Below are 19628 nucleotides of genomic sequence, written 5' to 3' on the forward strand. Positions count from 1 at the left end.
AGTGTTGTAAAATGTATATTAGAAATAGGTTGAAGACTATATTTTTCAGAGGTTACAAGCCTACAGTACAGTCTAGGGGAAGGCAAAGGGTTGCCCCATACGCATGTTTTTGGAAGTGGTAAACTGTGGGACAACATGTAAAATAATTTATTTTTTTGGTGCCATACATTCAAAGTATGTGTGTGCATTGTATTCATTCAACATGCTCTTGTTCACATGTTTACATTAAGAATCATGGTTATCGTCATAGTTTTGACTTAATTTTAACAGGCATTTTTATGAATAGCTTGCAAGTAAAAAACAGTTGGTTGACACGTACATGGTCTAGCTTCATTTTAATTTAATATGCTATGATAGTATTTTAGATGTGCCTGAAAAGTAAATAAAGTATGCCTTGATTCTTTGGGTTTACTTTCAAATTACTTTGAATTCCTCAAATTCTTTCTTTCTGTTATGTATTTCCTTAATACTCTAAAAAGTAGAAATTTGTTAACTATATTTTAAAATAAAAAATTTAAACTAAAAATTATATTAGAAAAATTTTAATGTGTAAAAATAATATAAAAATATAAATATATATTAAAATACATAATTAACTACCTGTTAATCTGTAGATAAGTGCCATTGATTTAGATTGCAAATGTGGAAAAGTAAAATGATTGATCTTATATTTTGAAAGGCAATTAAGTTTTATTTTTGTTCTCTCAATATTAGAAGTGTCCTTGGTGTTTTTAATTTGAAAAGAAGGTGGAATCAGTGAGAGAGCTGCTATAAAACATTGTGTTATTAGTTTGTTAGACATTATTTATTGTTTCTTGTGTGCCAGCCATTGATCTTGGTACTGGAAATACAGCAGGGGGAGTAAAAAGTTAAAGACACAGCCATGAATCATGGGTTTCAGTATGAGAACTGACAATAAACTGATATGAGCAAAATGTCAAAAATAACAAAGGCTACGAAGAAAATAATTTTTAGAAACTAAATTTATAATAGGTGTATATTAATCTGTTTTCTTCTGGGGAGAGTGCCATTTTAAGTATTTTGCTTACTTCACATGTAATCCAAGTACAGTTATCATTGATATTCAGATTCAGTGTTTGAATTATAGATGTTTGAATTATAGATCTACTGTAAATATGTATGTAATCACATTATGTGGCTATTACTCTATGAAGTTCCTGCCTATGATAGTATGTCTGTATTTTCCTAATCAGCGGTAATCATCCATTTATTTGAAAATGGGGGAGGAGGAAGGTTATCGTCATGTATTAGTCATTCCTTATTAGCGCACTTGAATTTCGTAGGTGTAAAGGAATTACACATATATTATGTTTTAGCAAGAGCATAACCTCATTGGGAATTTTCACATCATATTAGTTTCATAATGGCATAGGGGCCTTCTAAAGCTGAGAAATGATTAAAATAACTCTACTAGCTCCAGTGTATCCAATTTAATGTTTCTCTAGGGAAATCAGAAGTTTCTTTGTGGTGTTTCTTTGAATTTAAAATCATTAAGCATTAGATTGTTTTCAACCAAATTTCATACATTAAAACTACTTTGTAACTCTGGCACAAGGTACATTAACTTGCATATTAAAGTAATAAAGCCAATGAAAGACTCTTTATGTTTTGTTTTGTTCCTAATGAGCAGAGCATGGGGAAAACCCAATGTTACCAGCATATATAGAGGGAAGATATCCTTTACACTTAGAAAATGCCCAGTGATTAATAGAATGCAGGTGGCTGACTCAGAGCTTTTACAGCTGCAATTATCTTGAACTTCCTGACCTTTGTATTAAAATCTGAAGGCCGGGGGCACCTGGGTGACTCAGTCGGTTAAGCGTTTGCCTTCAGCTCAGGTCATGATCCCAGGGTCCTGGGATCGAGCCCTGCATCAGGCTCCTTGCTCTGTGGGGAGCCTGCTTCTCCTTCTCTCCCACTTGTGCTTTCTACCTCTGTCTCTCAAATAAATAAAATCTTTAAAATAAATAAGTAAATAAAATCTGGAGACCAATTTTTTGTGCTCAGTGTCAAGATTTGAACTTGACCAAGGTCACAGATTTTTTAGAGTTTTAATTTTTGTAATGAGTTATAGTAGTTTGGGGGGATATTATTTTAATTTATGTAAACCAAATTGTTTAAATTCACATGCAGTTAACTTATTTGAGGACTAGCTACTAGAAATTCACTCAGCTGGGAACATAATATCTCAAAAACTTAGTCACAATTTTTTCGTTTTTGTAGAAGTTGCTTATTCTTGCATTAAATAATCATTTATTGAATGTTTACTAAGTTCTAGTCATAGTGTAGTTGACTCTACACAGAAAGTGAGACATGATCCTTGCCTTCTAAGTTTTCACAGATTTTGGAATCAAAGACAAACAACTGGGCAGTTATACCTCAACTGCACAAAATTCTGTGGTAGAGTTTCAGGGGTCGGCACAGGGTGAATTTCACCCAGAGTGGGGTTGGTCATAGAGAGATCCATGGGTGTGTTGTGGTACCTACCATGATTAAGAGAAAACAGGAGCTTGTTAGGAGAAGAAGGGAATAGGGATTCTAGGAGGAGGAACAGTGTGCACCCATGTATCATGAGGAAAGTTGTCTTTTGAGGGAACTTTGTGTAGTTAAATCCGGCCAGAGCTTAGTGTTGGAAGAACAAGAGATAAGAGGCAGGAGGGTTAAGCTTTTTCGTGTAGAGCCTTAAGTATTGTAATATATACTCAAACTTGCCCTCTAGGCAGTGGGAAAATGGTATGCAGATTTTTAAACCTGTTGGTAACACCAGCAGACCTGTATCTCAGATCAAGCTGTTACCAGTGTGGAGGCGGACTGGAGGGTTGCCCAAGAATAGGGGAGGCGTGTTGTGAAAATGTAGTGAGGAATCGGAGGGCAAAAAATAACAGTACATGGGATGGAAAAAAGGGACCGTTTTGAGAGTAAGGTTTTGATGAAAAATATATGTGACATTTGTTTTAATTTTAATTTAATTTGTTTCCGTTTTGATATTGTAAACAAGAAAGAAAAGTTCTGACTTACAAAGGGCAGGGGAGAAGGCACTGCCATGTGTTGAGATATAGGAACAAGATAATATATTGGGACTGGGTGTGACATAGCAAATGGGGCAGGAGACTTAATTCCTCAGATTATTTTGATTTGTCCATGACAATAGTGTATGTGCATTGCAGGTATATTATAAAATATCTGTATGTTGAAGTGTGTGTGTGTGTGTGTTTGACATCTTAGAAATGAAAACCTGGGTGAAAATGTGTACATAGTAGTTGAAGTGATAAAGTTGGATGGGTTTACCCAGAGAATTTTGTGGAGGAGTCAGGAAAAGAAGAGACTTGAGGATGGATTTCTGGAATCATTAGTAAATACTAGATGGTAGTATATCTAGAGAACTGGAGGAGTCATCATAGAGAAAGGCGGGGAAAGATATGGCATCATAATGTCATGAAAGCCATGAAATTAAAAAGAATTTTATCAGGGATTCGTTTGGAGTGTCGAACACTGAAGGGGATTCTCATTGGATAAAAACAAAAAAGCACCTAGAAAATAGGATGTCATTAGTATTCTTGATGGAGATGATCCCAGTAGAGTGGGGATTGGGCACAGAAGCAAGATTGTGGCTCAAGGATGAACAGGGGGAGGAGATGGTGGGAAGAATAAATATAGGAAATTTCATCGAGGTTTTGGAAGGAGGAGAGACCAGAGACCTGGAAGAGAGAGCAAGGGAGGATTTAAAACATTTTTGTTTGTATCATCATTACTGTCACTCCTCTTTACCCCTCTTTCTCTTACTAACCACTGCTCCACCCCTTAGTTTATGTGGGGCACTTGATGAATCAATAACTTTGAAAAAGGAGATGACCCTTGGGGCACCTGGGTGTCTCAGTTGGTTAAGTGCCTTGATTTCATCTCAGGTCATGATCTCAGGGTCATGAGATCAAGCCTCACGTTGGCGCTGTGCTTGGCTCTGTGGAGCCTGCTTGAGATTCTCTCTCCCCCTCTCCTTTTGCCCCTCCCCCCCCCAAAAGGACATGACCCAACTCTTCATCTAGAAGAAGGTGAAAATGTGAAACAGAAATTAATATACAAATGTGAGCGCAGAGGGTTAAGAAAAATTACACCAGAGAGCCTCACTTTTATTGATGAAATTGGAGAAAAGAAAGTGAAAAAACAAAAGTGAAGATAGGGCACCTATGGTAAAAGAATATTTGAAGATACCATGAAAAACTGGGGGAAGGGCTGACCATGGGCTTGCTAACAGCTGAGGCTGAAATAGTTTATTCATCAGGTTACATTTTAAATACTAAAATTAGTGGGTGGGGGAGTCTTTTTTCCTCATGCATGTTTCTATTAACTCTTGGATAACGATTTTGTCTTGCTCAGTATCCCAACACAAAATTTTTCTATTCCTAAGATATAAAAGTGGATTTTGATTTTTGACTTTTTTCGTATATCTTTTTTTTTTTTTTAACAAAGGTTTAGGGTGCAAATACATCTATCAAAAGAATGGTGATCCTTTGCACATAAGTGAACTCCTGGAGAGTTTCAAAAAGGATGCAAGAAGCTTTAAATTGAGAGCTGGAAAACATCAGCTTGAAGATGTGACAGGCGTGTTGAAAAATTTTCTCTCTGACATTGACGATGCACTTCTTACTAAGGAGCTCTATCCATATTGGATCTCTGCTTTAGGTAATACATATAATATAGAACAATAAATGCTTGACTTCTAGTTTGACAATTGTATTTTTAAATCTTTGATAATCTGAAATTTTAATTGAAAGGAACAATGCACATAATGGCTTAGAACAGAAATTGTGTAAACATCAATAGTTGTTTATATCTGCCTCAAAAGAAATTTATAGTAATGCTGTTAATTTCTCATTAAGATTAAAATGAAAGGTGTAATATAAGATTGGTTTTATACCATTTCCCCATTGGCTCTTTGCCTCCATCATTTATTCTACCTGTGTATGGGTACATAACAATATTTTTTTAAACTCTTTCTTTCTTTATTTCCTTCATTAATTAAAAAAGAAAAAAAAAAGCTTTGCTACACTGTAAGAGAACCTATTTAAGAAATGACCTTAGAAAAGTAGTTTATTAAATCACTTATTGGGTTAAATTGATTCAGTAAAACCTACATTTACATCTATTAATTCAAAATAACTCCTTGTACAGAAACATTACAAAAATGAAGACTTTTAAATGTAAACATTACTTTTAATCCCATTTTTCTAATAGAACGATTTTCATTTTTATATATTTTATAGTCTTTGTCTCCACACCTGTAATTTATATATAATCCTTGTTTTATTGACAAACCACAAACATTTCTCATATCTACAGTATTTTCGAAATCATTTTCAATCTTCATTTTTTCAATTTAAAAAGATTTGTCATTGAATTTTTAACCATAATTTACTAATATATTTCTCATTCGAACATTTAATCTGTTTCAAGATTTTTTGCAAAAGTGAACTTTGAATTTGACTATATGATATTCCTCTGTTGAGAAATAGGCTTTTTCAGTGAAAGTATTTGTTTAATCTCAAATATAAATATGATATTTTAAGGGATTAATGTGGAAATGATGTCATAAAACATCCACAGGTTGAAAAATTATCCCAAGAATGACCCGTATTACCGTCAGCAAGAAGGGAGTGGGATTGTTATTAAAATAAAGCTTTTCACAATTTAACACCAATTCAGAAGTCTTTTATTTGCCTCCTGATATCTCTCAAATCAATAGGTTCAACTCTAATCAAAGAGAGAGTTGATTGTGTAATTATATAGGATATAAAATACAGAATTAGATAATCTATCTCTTTAAGCCCAATTATCTTGCCACCCTCATTTTTGTTTCAAAAAGATTTTACTGTAATTTGTAACTATGAAATTATTTATAGCATCTCGATAAAGGCTTATAATTTGTCTTTGTTGTAAAATCAGTTATCAAAAATTTGAGGCAAATATACTTTTGCTGAATTATCAGGTTCTATGACAAATATGTCTTTAATGTTGTTGGTCTACCAGGAGGCGGTAGTTGGTAGATAGTAGCACGTGTCAAAGATGATTGTGTTCACCTTTTACTTACATGTAAATTCTTCGAGAATTTACTTGGAGAAGGTTTTGGATACTAGGTCAGATAGCCTTAAAGTCGTTTGCTTTTAGATCCAGCAGTGCCCTATGTTGGATCTGACAAGAATAAACTGGAACTTTCTGGGTGACCTCATAGGAGAGCTCTCTTGGGTCCTGTGCACTGAGGCAAAGAATGCCTTACAGTGTCATACCAACTATTTATATGATATATGATCTCTTCTTCTAAGAACACCATTAAATTGTCTGAAGTCTGTGGCTAGCTGAACAGTTCCTTGTATTTTCTATATGACCTGAAATCTATCTTAAGTTTTACTTTCAAATTGCTTAAGTCCTACTTTGAAAATATCATCTATTTTATTCTTATTAGATTGGTGAAAATATGCTGTACTAGCATGACTTCTTATTATAAGTGTGGTAGAATTAATTACATTTTATTAAATAAATACCATTACAGTTAGAATCTGGATGAGAAGAGGGTAAATGTTTGGATTGTACTAGAGATGACTGATAATTCTTCACTCACTTCCGGTATAGTCCTTTGAATATCCTTTGGGTGTGTTGCCCTCTTGCTTTTAGAGAGTCATCTACTAGCACACTTAAGTCAATATGATCATGTTTACTTTCATAGACCCTACGTGCAGGCTAAATCAGTACAAAAGAGCTATTAGTCAGTTTTGAATAGGAGTGTACTTCAAAAATGGGCCACAGAGTTTCTTACCTCCCCAGGGATCCTAATGCCCTTTTACAAGTGACCGTGTACTTTTAAAGAATCATTAATGTGCTGCTGGCTTTCTGTGAATAGAATAGGTAGGGCTGGGGCGCCTGGGTGGCACAGCGGTTAAGCGTCTGCCTTCGGCTCAGGGCGTGATCCCGGCGTTATGGGATCGAGCCCCACATCAGGCTCCTCCGCTAGGAGCCTGCTTCTTCCTCTCCCACTCCCCTTGCTTGTGTTCCCTCTCTCGCTGGCTGTCTCTATCTCTGTCGAATAAATAAAATCTTAAAAAAAAAAAAGAATAGGTAGGGCTAAGAAGAAAATGAAAAAGTCTTGTTTCCAAAGGTAGTTGGGAATTGCAAGGGAATATATAACTGCAATCCCCTTAAGTTACAAAGTCAGCACAAGCTATTTATTTGAAGAATGGCCTTTCATTTCCTGTATGAGCTAGTAGGTCAGGTCAGACCACCACTATGCATCTTGTAGAGTCTAGAACTTTGGGGGTTCCTGGGTCTAGTTTCTCCAAGTATTTGACCTCTGGGGTTAGAAGAGGGAAGCATAATTCCTTTTCATCCTCCTCTCCATAACAGAGGGTCCATCCTTCTCTAAGTCTGTGTCGTAGTTATCAAGCCTGCACATGACTTCTTCCATTGCCCTCTTCCCTTTTCCAAGGAGTTGGAAGTGCCAGGGTTGGTAAAAGGCCCTATACCTGGATCTGCGGGGTAATACAGTTCATAGCTTTGGGATGGCTCATAGTTTTGGTAAAATTTTTGTGATTTCACAAAGAAAAAAAAAATCAGAAATGTCATTTTCAGATAACAGATAGTGAAATCTTTCCATAGCCAAAAAAAGTACTTTTGGTTTATCTCTCAATGTGTACTCCAGTTTGAATTATTAATCGAATATATTCCTATTAGTTGAAGTTCAGTAGTTCATAAAGTGGAAGATAAGATGCAGACCTGGGTTTTGAAAGTGCTTCATTTTTAATTAGAAAGTATTAGAACTATAGCTTATTACCATGTAATGTTGATGTAAATGCTTTTCCAGAAATAAAGAAGTTTGAATGTTTATGCTATTGAAACTCAATTAGATCATAATGAACACTGTTTTAAAATACTGTTAAAACGCAAATTTGTAGTACAGACTATTAGTTTAGGCCTAATACTGTGTTTTGTTTTGTTTTTAACCTCTAGATACTCAGGATGACAAGGAAAGAATTAAAAAGTATGGAGCATTTATACGTACTCTTCCAGGGGTCAACCGAGCAACTTTGGCAGCAGTAATTGAACACCTTTACAGGTGGGTGGCTTCATGATCTTTCCTAGACATTTCAGACGTGGCATTCAGTAAGTCATTATTTCTTAAATTGAAAGTAGTGTAGCAAACTTTCTATATGGGACTGTGAATTTCCAATCATATCTTAAAAATGGTTTCAATCTACCAAAAAACTACTAAAACTGATAAATGTATTCAGTGAGGTCGTAGGATACAAAATGAATATGTAGAAATCTGTTGCATTTCTAGAGACTAATAATGAAGTAACAGAAAGAGAAATTAAGAAAATAATTCCATTTATAATTGCACCAAAAATAATAAAATACTTAGGAATAAACTTAACCAGTGAAGTGAAAGATTTGTACTCCAAAAACTATAAAACACTGATGAAAGAAACTGAAGATGACAGAAATAAGTGGAAATACATACTGTGTTCAAAGATTGGAAGAATTAAATTGTTAAAATGTCCATACTATCTAAAGCAATCTATAGATTTAATGAAATTCCTTTCAAAATACCAGTGGAATTTTTTACAGAATTAGAACCAAGTAATCCTAGAATTTGCATGGAACCACAAAAGGTCCCAAATAGCCAAAGCAATCTTGAGAAATAGCAGCAAAGCTGGGAGTACCACAATCCTAGATTTAAGATACACTACAAAGCTCTAGTGATCAAAACAGTATGATGGTGGCACAAAGATAGACACATAGAGCAATGGAACAGAGTAGAGAGTCTAGAAATAAACTCATGCTTACATGGTTAATTTATGACAAAGGAGACAAGAATATACAATAGGGAAAAGAGAGTCTAACAAGTGGTGCTAGGAAAACCAAACAGCCACATGCAAGAGACAGAAACTGGACCACTTTCTATACACAAAACACAAACTGAAATGGATTAAATACCTAAATGTGAGACTTTAACAATAAAAATCCTAGAATAGGACATAAACAGTAATTTCTTTGACATTGACCTTAGAAAATTCTTTCTAGATTTCTCCTTGAGCAAGAGAAGCAAAAGCAAAAATGAGCTATTGGGACTACACCAAAATAAAATGCTTTTGCACAGTGAAGGAAACCATCAACAAAACAAGGCAGCCTACTGAATAGGGGAAGATATTTACCAATGATATATCCAATAAAGGGTTAATATTCAAAGTATATAAAGAACTTCTACAGGTCAATGACAGAGAAACATATAATGTGATTAAAAATGGGCGGAGGACCCGAATAGACATTTCTCCAAAGAAGTAAGTGAGATAGCCAACAGACACATGAAAAGATGCTCAACATCACTTATCATCAGGGAAACGCAAATCAAAACTACCTTGAGATATCACCTTATGCCAGTCAGAATGGCTAGTATCAAAAAGGCAGGAAATAATAAGTGTTGGCAAGGATATGGAGAAAAGGGACCCCTCATGCACTGTTGATGGGAATGTGAAATAGTGTAGCCACTATGGGAACAGTATGGCTGTTCCTCAAAACATTAAAAATAGAACTACCATGTAATCTAGTAATTCCACTACTGGGTATTTACTCAAAGTAAAAGCACTAATTGCATGGTGCACTGGGTGTTATACACAACTAATGAATCATCGAGCCTTACATCGAAAACCGGGGATGTACTGTATGGTGACTAACATAATATAATAAAAAATCATTATTAAAAAAAAAAAAAAAAGAAAAAAAGAAACTCATTTTAGAGGGAAGCTGGAAAAGAGAAGGAGGTACAGAGACCAGGATTCTCTAGCAGGAGTCTGTCTGTGAGGATAGTATTTTTCATGGTGGACCCTACAAAAACTTTAATTCTTCTTTATGAATTTTTATCTAACTGATCATTCTAACATTTTAGTGTCAGACTGTTGATCAGAGGAGAAAATTTTAAAAATCAAAAATATTTTCTATGTCAGGGTTTGTAGTTTGGTCCATTTGGGAGGATAGGAAGAATATAGTAGTTGTTTGAGAAGTGAGATCTCTGAAGGATGAGGAATGTTTGAAAAAAAAACCTTTTCCATTAAAATGAAAGGTTGGTTTGTTTTGCTACCAGCAAGAATTACTACAGAATTTTAGTAAGTGTAAATATGACTTAAGGAATATCATTGTAGCTACAATCCTTCCTGCATGGATGCAGGACTCTTTTGAATGAATTTTGGTGAAGCTTATTTCTACTAAAATTACCTTATTTGCAGTCTACACTCAGAAATTCTTCACAATTTCTTTTCTCGTTATTTTTCTTTTCCCACTACCACTTCTCATGCATGGAAACTCCATTACTGTAAAACTGATTTTCTTATGACACCATACAAGTATTGTGTATATGTTGTATAGTCCTATCTCTAAGGAGACATTGGAATAGATTTTTCTTCAAATATTTTAATGTATGACCAGGCTGGTATATTTATTAATATTTTAAACATTGAGTTGTACATAATTTTCCTTAAAATCTATTGATCGAGAGAGGGGGGCACACACTCTTGAGAGGCAAGAGGGGTGAGGGGGAGAGAGAGGGAAAATCCCAAGCAGACTCCCTCCTGAGTGCAGAACCTGATGTGGGCCTTGATCACACAATCCTGAGATCATGACCTGAGCCCAAATCAAGAGTCAGATACTTAACCACCTGAGCCACCCAGGTGGTTAAGAAGCTTTAAAATTCTTTATTCAGATTTGAATTTGAGATAATGAGTTCCTGTCCTTCCCCCTCCCTCCTTTTCTTCAACTGACATATATTTCAACTGACATATATTTTAGTTCCTATTATGTACACAACAGAACCTATTAAGATACCATGTGAATAGAAACATTTGATAATAATACATGAAGACAAAAAGCCTTAAAGTCCACTGTTCCCAAACTGAGCATCCGGACGTCTAAGTGAATGCACAGGGGTGCTGCAGGGCATTTTATATTTCTTAGGGAAACACAGCAATATTGGGACAGCTTTGAATATAAAGAATTTTAGCATGGGCAGAAGGATTGAGTGATTTGTCCAGGGGATGCTTCACATCTAAAGGGGTGTGTGAGCTGGGTGTGAAAGAAAGACAAGTACAAAAAATGAGGATATTTTCTGGGAAACAGGTGTGCTAGGGGATGAGCTGGTTGGTAGTTGGCTGCAGGTGATTGTGAAAGGCTCAGATGGTCATATAAAAACATTTAGATTTTATTCCTTTAGGTAATAAAGAGTGACTGATCAAATCTGCTTTAGGACAATAACCCATGAATGGGATTGATTGGGAAGAGATAAGAATAGATGCAGAGAAACTAATCAAGAAACCATTTCCTTGGGCTTCTAATGAGAAGACCTTAGTGAGAAGAGACTCAGTGGGCTGAATAGGAACTCTTGGGAATGATAGCCTGTGGGGCAGAGAAATAAAGGAAGGAAAGGAAAAAACTATAGTGTGGAAATGGAAGAGGAGAGAGGGGAAGAGTGGCAAAGGAGGACGCTATGGCAGAAGGAAGCCTCACAAAAGGTGGGAACGTGTGATAGAGCTGTCAGAAGTTTGAGAGGTCGATTTGGATAAGGTCAGGTTGATTTAGCATTTAATTCCATCCCTGCCCCAGATAACAGATCGCTTCCTCCATGACTAACGTTTACTTAATTCCATTCACCCGATATTTATTACACACTCCAGTGTGATTAAAGCAAGAGTCCCTGACAGGGAGATGCTACAATTCTATAGTAACACAGGCAGACCTGCAGATAAATTTTCCAGATGTTTATAATTTCGTGTGATAAAAGTACAGCAGTGGTTTTGAGAGGGATGTCTACAATTATTATACCCTCCTCTATTAACTTGCAATTCCTTTTCATCTTATAAATCACGTATGATGATTACACTAGCTCTGTCTCTGCTATGCAATTTGGCATTTTATTGTGAGTTTCTTACATCATCATGTATATATTCCTGTCACCTTTTACTCTTTTTTGTAACTGCTAGAATCTCTGCTGTTTATAGACCGGTATACCTAACTTAGTTTTGTTTTATTCCTTTGATACAGCTGGTCTCCCTTTTTTAGTATGTATTTTAAAATTTATAAATGTAAGTAAGCATTCGAGCAGGGTCCTGTTATATATAGTTAGTGACAAATAGCGTCAACAGATACTTCCATGGGTATCACTTTAAGTTATCATCTGTGCATTTTTATCGATGTAAATTTCCTTTTATTGGGGTGACACGTGTAATATTTTTGAAATCACTTTGCACTTAAAATTTGTGAATATAGTTGACCCTTGAACAATGTAGGATTTAGGGGCACTGCTCCCCCACACAGTTGAAAATCCACGTTTAACTTTTGACTCCCCCTCCCCCACTTGACTTCTAATAGCCCACTGTTGACCAGAAGCCTTACCAATTATATATAGTCAGTTAACGTGTATTGTGTTTGTTATACGTACATATTATATACTATACTCTTGAAGTAAGCTAGAGAAAATCATAAAGAAAATATATTTATAGTACTGTACTGTATATATGGAAAAGAATCCACATGTAAGTGGACCCACACAGTTCATACTGTGTTGTTCAAAGGTCACCTGTACTTTAAGTGCTCTTTGTTAAGTCCCAAATATTGCAGCCGACCCATGGGGAGAGTTGACCACTCTGTTTGTGTCAGTTCATTGTAAAAGACCATTCTTAGTTATAGCCAAGAAAGTATAATTGTATTTTTAAATTAAGTGTTTGCTTTTTGAGAGATAATATCCAGTTTTGAACAGCCATAAGAACATGCTGCCAAGTATTTTCTCACCTGAATAGCCCTTCCTGGAAAACTCAGCTCAGCCTTGAACTTTGAATGTGGAACTCTCTCCTAAATGCCTCCCTCTTCACTTTTCTTGCCTTGTTTCCTGCTTACCTACTGCCCCCTATTCCCTCTTTCATTTATGCTGCAGTCCCTCTAGTCCTTTTCCGCTATTGCGCAAGCACATCTTTATTCCTTGGCCTCGGGTTACGCCATTATCTGGAATTATTTGGATATGGTCGTCCCTTCTCCAATCAACAAACAAGTACCGCTTTGTAACTTGTAGTCGTATCTTCTTTTAGTTTCTTCTTATGTTCTTAACTAGACTGTAAACTACTTGGAAAAAAGAACTGTGCATTTTTCTTTAAATCATCACCATACCTGTTATATCAGAGACCTTCAATATGGGTGTGTTAAATAGTAATAAATGGGTATTATGACTAAAGTTCTATGAAATTTTCAAATAGAAGTGTGTGGTAATGAGCTATGCTTTTCTCTAACAGGGTTCAGAAATGCTCAGAAATCAATCACATGAATGCGCATAATTTGGCCTTGGTCTTTTCATCCTGTTTGTTTCAAACTAAGGGACAAACTAGTGAAGAAGTGAATGTAATCGAGGACTTAATTAATAATTATGTTGAAATATTTGAGGTAAATATTTTATATCCTGCCCTTGTTAAAATAGTTTTGATATTACTGTTGACAAATTAAAAAATACATTTTAGGATGTTTATCATCAAGTCTTTATGAATATCTAAAAATAAAGGATAGTTATATGATTTTTAATACTTTAGACACAACTAGCCTTTTAAGCTATAGCCATTCATTTAAATTTGGCTGCTTTGAAAGCCATCTGGTGTCTTTTGGACAGAATATTTCTATTTATGGTGTTTCTGTGGCTTTTTTTCTTTGTCAGTATGTGTACGCAGTAAGTATGTCTACTCAGACGTGTGAAATTATCAGTTTCGCAAATTTGGTAATAAATACCAGGAGGGTAAATTCTGCAATTGAATGCATCTTTGTGTTTTCTTTTAGTTGTGTCTGAATTAGAAGTGAAAAACCTGTGGTTTTTTACTAAGTCATTTGTCCTAATTATTTGACTTCCAATTTGCTGTTCAATGAAGTCAGTATATTCATGTTTCATCAGAAAACTGTCAGAATAAGTAAAAATAGAGGAAATAAGCCCAGGATTTGAATATGGGGGGAGAATATAAGGGCTCTGAGTCAAAGGTCCAGTTCCATCACTTACTTACCACTGGCATGGCTGCCATTTAACCCTTTGAGGGCACTCTGTTAAACGGTGGTGTATAAGACTTCTTGTTTTCCAGGGTTATGGATATGTTAGTTGAAATCAAGTGGGTTAATGTAATAGGTTATTATACGTAGACTTCTTACATTCTTAAGGTAAGTGATCACAAGATTCCTTAGCCAAGGGAAAGAAACTCTATTTTAATAAAATAAAAACACACAGTTTGTATCTTAATTTATATAGGAACGGACACCAAAATTGTTGGATTCTCTTTGCTCTTTGATCTCTATTTTCTTTGTATATGTGTCCACTGTTTTTGATCAACAGCAGCTTTGCAATAATTCTGATGCTGAGAAATTAAAGAATTAGGAAAAAAATAATGTGTGGCTTTATGTGCTCTCTTTATTTTCTATTTTTATACTGTTACATGAATAAATAAATGGTTATCTTCGTAGTTTTGCTAACTCCAACTTTAAGTGGTGGAAATTTCTTATGCGCTTAATGAGCATTTCAATTTGAGACATGAGTGTTATCTCTCAACCCACATAAACTCTAGCAAATCATTCGTCAGCCCCTTTGCTTATTAAGTTGCTTAGTGATACAGCTTCCATTGATGGAATCCACAGCTTGAAGTGATGTCATCATAAAATGCTCTGAACTTTATGAGGCTCTGTCATGTTGGCTTTATTTCTGCCCTAGCTGTGTGGGCCCGTGCTAATGATTAAGATGGACATTCTCATTTATTTTTAAAAATTGTTGGTCTTTAAATTCCTGAAGAGTTATGTGAGGATGAGTACCATCACTCCTTGTATTTTATTAGAATGTCCCAAATTATATTTTAAACAGGTTAAAGAAGACCAAGTCAAACAAATGGACATAGAAAATAGCTTTATTACCAAGTGGAAAGACACTCAAGTGAGTAGTATTAGTTAGATCTCCAAAGAATTTTAAAAAAAATTAAAACAACAAAAAACAAAAACTTCTATTGTAAGTAAAGATGTTTGTTGTATTTATTTTCAAATTCCTATTTGAAGCAAAGTAAGAGTAACGGGAAAAAACCTAGATAAAATAGTTGCGTGTTTCTGCAGCATGATGCTTATATGCAAAATGCCAAAGTATGTTAATGTAAATTTTTCAAAATACAGAGGGAAAAATCATTATTAATCTTATTAATGCCCTTTATAAAATCAATTTTTACTTACAAATGCGCTATTAAAAATGCCAGTGGATTTCAAAGGAAGCATTTAAAGCCAAAGAGATACTAGAGTAAATTGAAAATTCAGCTCTATAATGATTCTTTCCATTATGATTTTGAAAATATAAATTATTTCTTCTGTGCTTTTGCTCTGCGTGCTCTCGGATGATTATATGAGTGGAATGTTTCTAATGTCATCTTTGTCACATATGCTGATTGATGTCTTAAATTGACTATTTTCTAAATCCTTTGCTTTCCTCGGTTGTGCTACATGGCATTTGTGTGTTCAGATTGCACTGCAGTTTTCCAGTGTACCTTTCCTTGTTTGACGAACATTCACTGGACTTTCTTAAAATTCATATTTAATCTTCCTGTAATCACTTTGAATTGTAGTGGATTCAGGATACCAATGTAAATAGTATCAATGGGGCATATGTATTCTGTTTATAGGTATACTCAGAGAATGAGGCAAATGCTTCCTTATTAGTCAAACCCTAAATTTACCCACTCTTGAAATATTAGAGAAGTCATTGGAGCTACCATTCCACAGGAAGGGGGGGAGGGAGTCTTCCATTCTAGTGCCCAAGATCCCTGAGTACTAGTACTGTGATAGAGTACTTACCTAAGAAAGCATCTCCTCCACTTTCACCCTAAGTAATTAATGCAGCCTCCAGAGGCATTAACTACCACACTAAAAAATCTGGCTTGTTATCAGTTCTCTTGATTTATTGCTTTTTGGAGGAGTTTCAGTCATGATGTAAAGGGTTGTATGAGCCCAAGGGATAATCTGTGTTGTTATTAGATAAAGTATAAATGTCCTTCTCCATTTTTATCTTTTATATTCATACTACAATAATGAGTCTTGGCTGCTTTTTAATTAAGTATAAGTCAGTAAGTAGAAGAAAAGAACTGAATATGAAATAGAGTAATTGGACCAGAAAAGTAGAAGACTTTGAGAAACCTGTTCTTTTGCTTGCGTTTTTCTCTTAATCCATTGAAAACTCTGCTATGGCGTATTTTTCTGACAGCCTCCGTGCCTTTTCCCTGTTTGAATTTCTTAGCTCTTCTTGTTTTGGCTTCTCTCTCTGAGTCCTTTGTGTTTGCGTTTTTAATTTTTTAAATGTGTCCTTCCTGGAGAGCTGTTTATGCAAACACAGTGAAAAGTAGAAATGTCAACTGTATCTTTTCTTCCCTAGAATTTTTGTGTAGCTTCGAAAGTGAGGAAGAAAAATTGGAAATAGGCTTTTCTAAGTCTGTAGTGCCAGAATAATTAAGAACACTTCCTCGAAGTACATTTTCAATGTTTTCCTCACTCATTTCTTCATCAGGTTTTATTTTTAGTCAAATTTAACTTCAGAATGATTGTTTCTCCAATACGATCATATTTGTTTAAATTGGGAGATAATATTTCTAAGTGGTTACATAACTTACGGCAATTTCTGAGAAAAGCTGATACTCAAAATATTTTTCATAGATTCATTTGGTTTTTCATTACCCTTTTCCACATTATACTGTCGATCTCCATAGTGATATCTTACGGCTTTTATTTTCTGGATTGTCTCTTTTTCACTTAATATGTCTCCTGGGATGTAATAGTGACCCAAATATTGGAACACTAACTGGTTGGCTGAAGAGAATTAAAATAAAAACTTTTTTTTTCCATCTACCTTATTCTATCACTTCCTTTTTTTTTTTTCCTTCGCTAAATATATTTTCTCTAGTTTTAATATAGCTCCAACCTAATTCATCCTCAAATTTCTATTTTTGGACATTTCTCTTTGAAAATATAGCAACACCTTTTTTCCCTTGTAATTATTGGTATTATACCCACACTGTAGCTTAGGTCACAGCTACATATGGATCATTTTCACTTCTTATTTCGTTTATCCTATTAACATACATGACGATGGCTCTTACAACTTCGTTGTTGGAAGTCCACATATGCCCGTAGTAACCAGTTTCATTATTTTATTAAGAATATAAGAGTATTTCAGGACATTAAACTCTTGATTAAGAGATGGAAAAAAAAAAAAGTTGCACTGTGATTACATCATTTGTGTAGATTCCTTGTCAACCGCATCTGGAAAATGGGTATCATCATGCTATCGACAGGCTCATTTCACTATTACGAAATATTTAGGAATAGGGCTAGGACTTGGTGTCTTAAGTGTCATACTTCTATTTGTTGTTTTCGTATCTGCCCCATTCTAGGTTTCCCAGGCTGGAGATTTGTTAATTGAAGTGTATGTAGAAAGGAAGGAACCTGACTGCAGTATTATAATTCGGGTAAGTCCTGAAGATGGATGTAAAGAGTATTTTTGGAAGTTGCAAGTATAATATGCATTAATTTCTGTATCTTGAATTTTCCATTATTTCTTGTATTTTATTTTACCTGTCTAGTTCAAACAATGACTAATAGGATTGACTTTTTATCCCAAAATCCTCCAGGAATTCCATGTTTTAGTCGTTTGGAAAGAGAACATCTTAGATGCTTTAGGTTATGGTTAGGATTTTCTGTAGGTTCTAGAAAATAACCTGAGCTCAAATACGTGTTCCTCCCCTTCATAGCATCTTAACATCAGCTAAGTTAGCTTACTCTGAGTCGCAAGTGTCTCCCCTGTAAAATGAGGAAAATAGAGTATTTACATCATATCATTGATGCAAGTCCTCAATAGGATACTGCCTGTAAAACACTTAGTAAATTGCTTGGCACGTAAGTGTTTAATAAATAATCAATACTACTAGTCCTATATTATTTTTATTATTTATTAATAGTCTCCCACTCTTGTATTCTAGACTGACTTCCTATCTTCCAATTTACTTGAATACTGGACAACTCTTCTCTTTTTTGAGAATACGAATCTTTTTTTTTTCACCCTGAATTAAAGGTATCCTTGTGCTGCCATATTCTGTATTTCGTCTGCCGTAGGGAGAGTAACAGTGACAATTCAGATTCCTACCCAGTTAAGATGACATTCTCTGTATGAGGAAGATACTCTGCCATCTGAAGTCCAAGATTTAAATAGAATCTTATATATTTCTGGACTTGAGTTTTGTTAACTACATTGTAATTATTTGTTTATATTTTTTAATGATTTCATATTGTGTCTCTGTGGCACTGGTTAACTCACTTAGAACATGAAATGAACTACTACAATCCTAAGTCCCTAAGAGGCAGGAGCCTTGCCAGTCCTTGGCCACATCAAATTTCTTGTGCGGATTATGGTACGTCCATAATAGGGGACACAAGGAAGTAGTACAGATCATCACGAGTTCATCACTAAAGCTGGAAGAGGCATGCAAAGCACGGGACGCAAAGCACGGGACGCAGCTCCACCTACAGACACTCTTCAGTAGCTCCTTTAAATTTTGTCTCACTGATAAGACCATAACACAAGTTCTGACAACTGAGCAAAATTCTTATTTTAGGCGTATGACACGTTTCACCTACAACAACTCCAAATTCTCTTTAAAAACAACAAAAGCTATGTAAAAACAATCATTATCATTTGTTTCATGCTGAAGACTTTAGAAGACTCTTCAGTTATGTTTATTTCAGCCGGTCATTACCTCAGCCCCAGGAGGTAGGCGCCACAAGTACTGTCTCAAGTTTACATGAATACAAACTGGGAATTAAAAGTATTAAGGCATAAGAACTAGGAATATCGGTAGGGGAAGAAAGGGATAAAGAAAGGGGGGGTAATCAGAAGGGGGAATGAACCATGAGAGACTATGGACTCTGAGAAACAAACTGAGGGCCTCAGAGGGGAGGGGGTGGGGGAATGGGATAGGCTGGTGTTGGGTAGTAAGGAGGGCACGTACTGCATGGTGCACTGGGTGTTATGCACAACTAATGAAGCATCGAACTTTACAGCGGATACCGGGATGTACTGTATGGTGACTAACATAATATAATAAAAAATCATTAAATTAAAAAAAAATGTATTAAGGCCAGAGCACATACCTTGATCATCATATTCCTAACCTGATGACCATCATACTGATTTGTATATTCCTTGGAGTAAAAACTTCCAAAGCGTGCTTTGTGTAGTTCTAGTGGTTCCGGGGGGTTTCCTGTCCTTGGGAGTCTTCTGGGACAAGGAATAGAGTTCCGGTTTTCCATTCCTATGTCACCCTGAGGCACCCCCTGCTGACTCCTTCACAGTTTGGTTTCTCAGTAATATATTCTTTTAAGAAAGAGTTAGGCTTCTTTAAAAAAAAATGTTAAAGCCATTCAGGTGAACAGCATCATTGAAATGATTCACCCAGGTTTCAACTACTTAAAGTTTTCAAATTTTCCCAGATAGTGAGGTTTTTTATTCTTTTAAGATTATATTTCATTGGGCTTTT

General features: G+C 35.3%; 1 protein-coding gene across 2 annotated transcripts in view; it reads left to right on the forward strand.

Moving 5' to 3' along the window:
- Positions 1–19628, forward strand: part of ARAP2 (ArfGAP with RhoGAP domain, ankyrin repeat and PH domain 2) — a 171171-nt gene that overhangs the window by 98479 nt on the left and 53064 nt on the right. The window contains exons 20-24 of one of the 2 annotated variants that reach the window (XM_008701374.2): positions 4489–4701; positions 8017–8122; positions 13338–13485; positions 14930–14998; positions 17490–17564. In XM_008701374.2, the coding sequence (XP_008699596.1) occupies positions 4489–4701; positions 8017–8122; positions 13338–13485; positions 14930–14998; positions 17490–17564 (611 nt within the window). The remainder of the gene's footprint in view (positions 1–4488; positions 4702–8016; positions 8123–13337; positions 13486–14929; positions 14999–17489; positions 17565–19628) is intronic. The other variant, XM_008701376.2, reaches the window with a different exon arrangement.

Source organism: Ursus maritimus, unplaced genomic scaffold, assembly GCF_017311325.1.
Source record: "Ursus maritimus isolate PB19 unplaced genomic scaffold, ASM1731132v1 scaffold_8, whole genome shotgun sequence".
Classification (NCBI taxonomy): domain Eukaryota; kingdom Metazoa; phylum Chordata; class Mammalia; order Carnivora; family Ursidae; genus Ursus; species Ursus maritimus.